Source organism: Diospyros lotus, chromosome 6 (assembly GCF_014633365.1).
Source record: "Diospyros lotus cultivar Yz01 chromosome 6, ASM1463336v1, whole genome shotgun sequence".
Taxonomy (NCBI): Eukaryota; Viridiplantae; Streptophyta; class Magnoliopsida; order Ericales; family Ebenaceae; genus Diospyros; species Diospyros lotus.
The window spans coordinates 16,545,145-16,555,043 of record NC_068343.1 but is presented as its reverse complement, the minus strand read 5'-3'; the positions used below and the strand labels follow the sequence as shown (position 1 = coordinate 16,555,043).

The 9,899-nt window shown below is 33.4% G+C and overlaps 1 protein-coding gene across 1 annotated transcript; it reads left to right on the top strand.

The window, feature by feature from the left end:
* The first annotated feature begins 2,172 nt into the window (after positions 1–2,172).
* On the top strand, positions 2,173–3,556 carry LOC127803114 (E3 ubiquitin-protein ligase ATL6-like). Its single transcript, XM_052339148.1, has one exon. It carries the CDS (start codon positions 2,239–2,241, stop codon positions 3,343–3,345), a length of 1,107 nt encoding a protein of 368 aa, XP_052195108.1. The 5' UTR covers positions 2,173–2,238; the 3' UTR covers positions 3,346–3,556.
* Positions 3,557–9,899: the final 6,343 nt, after the last annotated feature.

The following is a 9,899-nucleotide window of genomic DNA, read 5'->3' as shown; positions in this document are numbered from 1 at the left end:
AAGCTTTAGGAAGTTGGTGAGAGTAAATGAGTACCCAATGAGTTTTGCGTGCATGGAAATTGCCCTTCCAACTTGAGGAGTGACAAGCGCCGATGTAGGCAAAATGGGTCAAGAGTACATAGACAAGTGGGGGGGCAACATTATCACACGTAATTTGATTTTGGCCATTGAAACAAGTGCAAAGAGGATAAGCTTTCACTGAATTATCAGTGAAATATAACCTAACATGACCATTGGCCATATTATTAAAAGAGTATCCAAAGTACACATAATAGGTGTGATTTGCGACCGAAAGCGACGCCAAACCAGATACCAGCCGAGGTTATAAATGCAGAGGCAGCAGCGGCGGCGGTAGCGGCCACCCAGAAACGAGAAACGGTGGGCTTAGAGCTTAAAAACTGCCAACAAACAACCCACCCCCCATTTTTGGAGGCTGATATTCTGCCGTTGCACGTCTTATCCTTATCCCACCCCAATTGTGAATCAACTTTGGTATTTGGCATGTCGTGTTGTGCCCCAAATTTGTATTTAGCCTCTGCCTTCGAGGAATTTAAGATTTCCATAGATTAACTAGCTCTTAACAAAAATTCTAAATTCTCACAATTTTTTAATTTAATTTATTTAGAATTTTAATTTTAATGTTATCAGTCCACCATCATTTTAATTTTGAGATAAAATACACTCCCCATCCCCTAAGATTAAGTGAAGTTTAATTAAAAAGTGTGAAGTAACTATTTTTTTTCTCTCCACCTCTAATATCAAAAAAAAAAAAAAAAACTTGTTGGTTGTGGGCTGCCATTGGCTTGTCACCACTGGCCGCTGAACCCCCAATACATCAGCGGGGATCATTGAGCTAATGTTACAGAAAATTATTTGATACTTAAAAAGTCATAGTCGATTGATATAGAAACAAATATGTAAATACAAACCAACATGCAGAAGAAATGTACAAAAAAAAATATAAGAAAAATGTGTGTGTGTACCTAGAGATACTTGTTCTCCGTCAAAGGCGTCCCTGATCTCTATCTTCAACATGATGAGCATCACCCTTCTTTATCCTCTATGGGTGGTGAATCTATTTTGATTTATCACCATCACCCCTATGTTTTTTTGTTTTATATGGGAATTAATTGACGATCTTTGGCAATTGGCGCGGGGTCCCCTCATATATATATATATATGCTATGCAGGAACATGGAAGGTTCCTCTGTTCCAATATTTCCGTGCTTTAGGGCTGCAAATCGAAAAGGGCGTCTGTCTGAGTCTGAGGTGCACAATTCTTGACCATACCCTTATTCTATTAATAAGGTCCTTGGTCCTTAATAACGCGGTCCAACAAAAATTAAATACTTTTGACTAACAAATAATAGCATGATTTTAATGATAGAATTTGAAATTGAATAAAAAAAATGCGTTTACTATGCTTTGAGATAATGTTAGAATATATAGACTGGGATTAATTAGCATTTAAATGATTAAATCAATCATAGTGGTGTGAAACCAACTGATCAGCCTTTGATCCTCCGACGGCGCCCACGGATTAACCGTGACCGCTTCCTTAAACAAAAGAAAATATCTCTACTTCGAGAAGACTAGGAACCATCCAGAAACAATTTCTTTCAATTCCTTCCCCCAGCCCAGATGCTTTCCCCACCCCTCCATTCTTGGCTCATTAATGCGCTATTCACAACTTAATCTAAGTAATAATAATAGACCAAAATTATTATTAATTTTTATTTTAGATTGTAAGTAATGTAATATAATTCCGAGAACAATTTTTCAGTATGATTTTTATTTACCGAATAAATATTTAATTTTCTTAAAATTTTAGGATCCTTTTAACAAATTACATCACATCGAAACAAACCCTAAACAACCCTCGATCGTTGCGCACATGACTTGCGCTCCACGAGCTTCACGAAACCACCCACAACCATCAGAATTAATGACGCCTCGTCGTCCTGTCTAAGAGCAAATGAAAACCAAAAAAAAAACAAATGACGTGTCAACATAAGGTCCGAAACAGACAGCCACGTGTCGTATAGCCATTCCGTGATGTCATTGCTCACATAGTTGGCGTGAGTTGCTTCTCGCTCACGCCGCCTAGATCCATCCCCACTTCACCCCTCCCCTCCCTCTTCATATATATATTAACACTCCATTTGCTCCCTTCCGTATAATAACAAAATATTATTTGAATGCAAATCGCGGGATCTAAGGCCGTTACCTTTGCAGACCATGACTAATTTCAGCCGTCGGACCATCCACGTCGAAGTCCCGATGCTGCTGCTTCTGCTACTGTTAGCGGCGGCGCAGGCGCCTTTCGCGGCCGCGCAGGCGAGTCCGGACTCGCCTTCGGACTACTCGTACTCCAACGTCGATCCGTCAATGGCGATCGTGATCGTGGTCCTCGTGTCCGCCTTCTTCTTCATGGGCATCTTTACCATCTACATCCGCCAGTGCTCCAGGGAAGCCGGCGCCACGGGGATCCCCGGTCAGGCGGCAGCAGGGAACTTCCCGCTGTCCTCCCGCGGCCTGGAGCCGGAGGTGATCGAGTCGTTCCCAATTTTGCATTACTCGGAAGTGAAGGAACACAAGATCGGGAAGGGAGATTTGGAATGCGCCATCTGCATAAACGAGTTCTCGGATGACGAGACTCTCCGGTTGCTGCCTAAGTGCGATCACGTGTTCCATCCAGAGTGTATCGACGCTTGGTTGGCTTCTCACACAACTTGTCCCGTCTGCCGAGCGAGTCTCGTGCTGAGTGCGCACGAACTCTCAGGTGCTGCCGCGCAAGGAACGGCGGCGAATCCGATTGACTCGACAGCCGAGCACAATTTCAGTTCCGAAATCGGCGAAGTACAAGATCAAGCGCAAAGCCGAAATCAAGTTTCAATTACTGTTGACGAAGATCGAAACAGAGCTCCGCAAGTGATCGAAACTCCAAAACCAAATGCACAGAGAGTGGCGAAGTTTCCGCGATCGCACTCGACCGGTCACTCATTGGTTCTACCGGGAGATAACTGCGACAGGTACACTCTGAGGTTACCGGAGGAGGTGAGGAAGCAGATCGTAGAACGGAGCCTGCAGCGCACGACCAGCTGTGTCGTCGCTGTAGGCTACAGGACCGGCGGAGACGGGAGCAGTCGCGGGAGGCAGATCGGCCGGAACGACCGGATTGTGCGGTCGGACCGCTGGATCTTCACAAAAACGCCGGCGTTTTTCTCCAGGAACCGATCCGTTTTGTCGGCGAAGGTGGGCGTTGACGTAGACCTAACGGCGGTAGAGTCTGTAAAGGCGCGGGGCGATGGAGCTGATCTAACGGCGAGTCATCTTCCAGTTTAAATTTGGAGCAAATTGGGAATTTCGCATTGCCGGGGCAGGATTAGCTGCTGTCAGAGCAAGACATTCCCATCCATCGAGAGAGCAGCCAGTAATTGCCGTCGTTGTAGGGTTTGCAAAGCTGTAAATTTCCTTGCCCGAATTTTTTTTGAATTAATTTATTTACATTTGTTGAAATACATTAGCAGCATAATAAATTTTATAATTTGAGACAGTTAATTCTCCAAAAATTTCTTTAATATTATTTTTACTAAAAAATTATAATTATATGCCTAAGATGAAAAGAATTATAATATCTTAATTAATCTTAAATAATTATATATAATTTTATTATTATAAATTAAATAAAAATAAAAATATCAAATTTATGATTAAGTAGAGAAAAGTGGCAAGGAAAATTTGTAATTGTTTAAAATTAATCAGGCATTATGGTCATTTTAATCGAACATGAAAATTTAATTTCAAAAGGAATTTTGGAATAAAAATAAAACTACACAGATGAAGTGTCCCAAATGTTAAACTTAAAATGATTTAATAGATTTTAGCCTAATAATAAACCACACAAGGGTGCATTCAATTCAACGGGAGAAGGCTAGAATTTAATAAAATGTAATTTTAATTATTATTTTAAGAGCAATAATTAAAAATTTAATAATTACCCATTATATATTTATTTTACAGTGTTTTTAGTTTTAAAACAATCTTATTGGTTCCTAATAATATACCATATTTTATGATATTAATTAATTAATAATATCATTTAGAAATTAAGAATAAAATATAAAATAAAAAATAATAGGCGATTAGAGGCAAGACGTTGAGCCATTGAGATGAGGATTACGCATTACTAGGTTTGGAGGATGACATGACATGACATGACATTGACAGGGGAGCAGGCAATTAGAGGCGTGTGAGATTAGGATTCCATTCATTAATTATTCCTCCCGAATTGTGTTGTTGTGTGCATATTCATGTTATGTACCTAATGGTAATTAACACTGCCAAACACGGTATTCTTTTGTTATAAATAAACTTTCCATGCTGGGGGATACAGTGGGGAATCGCGTTTGGAATTTCAAGGCACCTTGTTGGGTTGGTTTGGGCTGTTTGACAGCAAGCTTCACCTTAATTTCCGTGCCTGGGCGTGCGTGGATTCAATGCACCCGCTAATCAGCATTCAAAGCCCTCCCCTGTCCAAAGCACTTGGATGCCACTCCCCTCCAATCTACAGCATTGCGTGTTGTGGCGATGGATGATTTTGTAAGCTCAATTGAAAATCTTGACTTTGTTGGTTCATCGAGACTTCTGATGCTCGGAATCCCAGTCTTACTTTGTGACATCAATTCTTAATCCCTTAAATCTTTCTTTTCAATGGAAGAAAATTGGGATGTAATGACAGTAGAAGATAGAATAGAAGATCCAAAATCTAGGAGAGGGCTTGACTTTGACTAATAATACAGAGGAAATTTACAAAAGGAAATAAAGAAAAAGTAATAAAAAGACAGCTAGAAACTTGGAGACAATATTTAGAAGCTCAAGGGGAATTTGATTCTGGTCTTCGACTTTCTTTATTTATTTATTAGGAAATTAGATTGACTGCTACTCTATAAACAAATAATACCTCTCACATTCAAGAAAATGCCCTTCAAATCAATCAGAAAGTTGACTATTATGACCCTATAACTTATGACAAAAATACCAATTAACCCCTTTATTATATTTCTTTTTCTTATGCCAAATCATATTTTCACTTAAATTTTCATGCAAAAGAAGTTAAATAATTTTTTTATATAAATGAATATTTGATAAAAACAACTTTTATGTGCTCAACTTATTTATGCAAAGGCACTTTATGTGGGCTTTAAGAGTGACTTAAATATGATTTACTTCTTATGGTAAGTTTCGTAAATTCAAACGTTTCTATACTCTCTTTTTTTGTTATAAACATTTTTTGTAATTTTAAAAACACTAATTTTTTTAGAATCAAAGGCTTTATTTTAGTATTTTCTAAGAGTTTTTATATATCTTTCTCACATTTTTCCTATCTAAACTTAGTAACACAAATTTTTATAATTTTGTGTATACATTTTTTAAATATGAAACTTTAAAATTTTGTTACATATCTTTCTCATAGTTTGCTAGTATAAAATTTTCAATTTGAAACTTTTACATTGCTTCTAATTGTTTGTATACATTTTTTAAATGTAAAATATTTATACAAGTTTGTAATAAGGAGTTTGATGGTCAAAGATAGTCGAATCCATATAATTTTAAAATAAAGTAAATATAGGTTTATTAGAATTATGATATAAATTTTTTTAAAAATTGAATTTAATAGATTTAAAAGTGTATTAAGTAACATTAATTTATGATAAAAGTAAAATAAAGCTCATTAATATATATATATATATATTTGTAATGTGAAAATCAAGAGGTTCTCGATACACAATCTTCGACCAGACCATTATACCCTTTCTATAAATCATAGTCAACCAACCGAATCAGCTAGGCTAAGTAAGTCCGGGTTGAAGATTCATGCCCGTGGCCTTCCGTGTACCAAAGACGATACCTACCGTGCTATCTAGGATTCAACCATACAACCTTAACATACTCAACACCTGAATCTCACGTGATTAACCACTTGCGTTATCCAAAAGGTTAAAAAAAAAAAACTCATTAATATTATCAAAATGATGAATGATATTAGTAAATATCAAACTCCTTTCAAATATCTTAAATTATTATTATATTTTTAAATATTTAAAAATAAAAGATAAAAATATTTGTCTTTAAAAAAAATCTTAACAATAAGTTGTTAACTATTTTAGTTAGGATCTATTTTTTCTACAAATCCAATTTGTTAGACATTTAGGGTTGTTTGGAATTGAGAAGATGTGAGGTAGGTGATGTGAGTTCAAGGTCGGCTTAAGAATATTTGTAATTTAAGACAAAATTTACTTTGATTACTCTTTAATAATATAAATAAATATTAAAAATTATTTTAAATTTATTTTACTTATTTTTTGAGATGAAAAATCACTAATTAAATTTTTGTATTCAATTTTAGAAAGTAAATCTTTTTCAATTAACAATATACACTAAAGAAAATTTTTTTGAAAATGTAAGCGTTGAATAAATAAAACATATGGAGAGTCCATAGTCAGGTCTTGCAAATTAAAAAATTACCGATTTACTTTTACACTTTTTTTTTAATGCCCAAATGAATGCAAATTCTTCGAATGAAATTTCTATCATGAAAAGAATCGTTTTATCAAATTATCCTCTTAAAATAACATTACTTTTTTTTTTCCATTACATTACTAGTTTATGCTTTATTATTTATTATTTAACATTAAAAAATAACTCTGAACTTGAGGAGTTGTACGGCTTACTTGTCTAAATGACTTTTCATTATTCATCACCTAATATTATCTAACTCAGCATGGCCAAAAATTTACTAAATAATTAATTATAATGTTTTAAGAGTCAGCTCAACTTAATTTGCGTTTAAATTCAAAGCCCAACACACATTTACTAGCCTTTTTTTCATTTTGAGTTTTTTACCCTACTTTCACTAATTCCTTTGTTTTTATTTTGTTCTCCTGATCACCTCTCTCCATTGTTGCCAATCTTTCTTAAAGTTGATCACAAGTCAATCGTGAGAGTAGGTCATGCAACTCTTCCCAAATCATTGGAAATGTGACAACTTTATCAAAGTTTTGTACATCCCATATGTCACTTAGAGAATCAGGTAAAAAATATCAAAATTTTTAAAAAAAAAAAGATAAATTAATCAGTACACTTTATGAATTTTAATTCTTTGGTCCAAACACCTCTTCAACTTCAAAATTCATCCAATCAATTTATGAACATTCTAAAATTAGCCATAATACCTTTCAAATAGCCAAAGTTTAAGGAGTGTCTTAGCTAATTTTCAAAAGTTTATAGAGGCATTTGATAAATTTTAAAATTTCAAGGGTGTTCAGGTGAAATAGCTAAAAGTCAAGAGATGTCTAGTCAATTTATGAAAATTCAAACTTAAAACAAAGTAAAATTTAATAACAACATGCCATATTTTTTTTTATTTTTTTTACAACAATTAAATTTGAACAAAAAAATCAAACCTGAAAATTGAAAACACAAAAATAAATAAAATTGTAAATAATTTAGCTTTTTCTTTTTCTTAACATGGCAAGAAATGATTTGAGTAAATTAAAACTCAAAACTTCATATTTATTGTGAGGGTAGGATTACCACATGAGTTATCTTAAAAAATTTAAGTTGCGTTCTCTTTACTGTTTTCAAATTATTTTTAGTTTTTAATTTTCTAAAATAATGAAAATGAGTTCTCTTTATTGTTTTTAAAAATATATTTTTGAAATTAAAAAAAAATGTAAAGAAAACTCAAAACAACAAAAAATTATTTTAAGTGTTTTCATCTAAAACAAACTCTAAACTCTAAACTCTAAACTCAAAATATATTTATTTATTTATATTTTATTATTATAATAGAAAAAAATATTATAAAATTCATTAACTTTAAAATGTATATATATTTTTTAATAAAATATTAACATTAAATATTTTCAATTTATTGAATAATTAAATTTATTGAATAAAATATTATTAAAAAATTATTTTCAAAATCTCAAAGAACGCATTTTCTAATTTTCTATTTTTAGAAATAGTTTTTCAAAATAATAAAGAAAATATATTTTTAATTTTTTAAAAACAGACTACCAAAATAGAAAACTGAAAATGAATTTAAAACTCAAAACTAAACATTAAAAAACAAAGAAAACGCATCCTTAGATACGTTACATTAATTTCTTTATTTATATAATAAATTTCTTTTATGACACCTTATTGTACAATGCCTTTCAATTTTTCTCGAGTTCTAGGATATGGGAGATCCCACGTATGGGCCCTTCGAGTCATTGAGAAACAATCCAACCTATGGGTGCCAATACTCTTAGGCTTGGAGGCATAGCCTAATCTAGAAATGCCAATTGGCCAACAACAACTACATATTTGTGTCTTACTTGCAATACATGTGCCTGACTAGACAGGGAATTGTAATATTTGAAAATTTTATATAATAATTTAAATTAAGTAAAAATTAAACCCATAAAAGGGATCTAGTGATAATTCAACAAATTATCAAATCTCCAGAAGAATTGCTAGAAATCAAAAATAATTTTATAAAGAAGGAGGACTTAAAAGTAATTCTTTTAAATTATTAATGAGTCATTTTTCAGTAAGTCAAAGAGCCCATTTTAGATATAAAATTTGAGTAAACCAAATCAAATTGAAATGAGTCCATTACTAGGTCTCATAAAAGGAATTGAGAGGAATATGGAGGACTTTGTTTCATTAAAAAAACATTAAATGAATCAAGAGATATTCGCATTCAAAATCAAGAGATATCCGCTTTTAAAATTGGATCATGCTACATGTACACCATTTTTGTACATCTTGGACTACACAAGGGGTATTATGACCAAAATACCCTGCGCCTCTCCATGAGCCTCACGCGCCTCTATGTGCCTCATGAGGAGTTTTTTGTCATAATACCCCATTTTGTAGCCTAAGGTGTACAAAATGGGTGTACCAATAGCATTTTCCTTTAAAATTAGATCTAATTCAAGATGACGAAACTATCAACTTGACTTTGAGATCGAATAAAATACAAATAGGATCGAAATGAAAGAAAACTAATAAAGGGTTTTTAAAGTAGACATTACATGGAGTTCAATGTGATTTTCGATTTTCAAATTTTATTAGCCAAGTCTAAGATATCAAGCATACTCCCCAAAAAATGTGCTGAAAATACTAAACTAATTCATGGCATCTGCTTTGAACACAGTTTTAGAATGATTGGTCGTTAATTTGAACAAATTGACAAATAGGTCTTGAAACCGACATCAAAGAGAGTAATTCAATGATTTCGGTATAAAATTCTGATTACAAACAAACCAGAAATTAAAGGCTAAAAGTTAAAGAAACAATGGGCCGAATAACTAAAAGAACACTAAGCAATCATTGGTTAAATCCATGATTAAATCTTGTTGGAATTTGATCCAAATCCAATTTAGTTGATTTTAAAATTTAAAAATGGGAAGGAAATTGAGAGAAAATTAACCAAATTAAATGAAAAAAATGCAAAAATCATAGAGTGATATGCATCTAGATTCACTACAAAAAAAAAAAAAAAACAAATTCCAAAATCACTACATTCGTGAGTATTTTGAAGATGACCAGAAGTAGGATAAGGGGAAGAGATTTGTTTATAAATAATAAGCATATTATTCGATTTTAAGGCACCGAGTGAGGAGATGATAGAAAAGGCTTAAAGTGCACGATAAAATAGAGAAAGCAAGAAAAGATGAAGAAATTCGAGTTTACACCAAAAACGAGTTTGGCAAAGGGACGAAGGCATGGTGATTGGCAAATAGTGGAGAGTCAATTTCGATGGGAGGAGATGGCTAAAAGCTCGATTTGAGGGTGGTTAAAGCATCACCGATAGTAAAAGGAGCTGTTGGAGAAGAAGGGGGCAT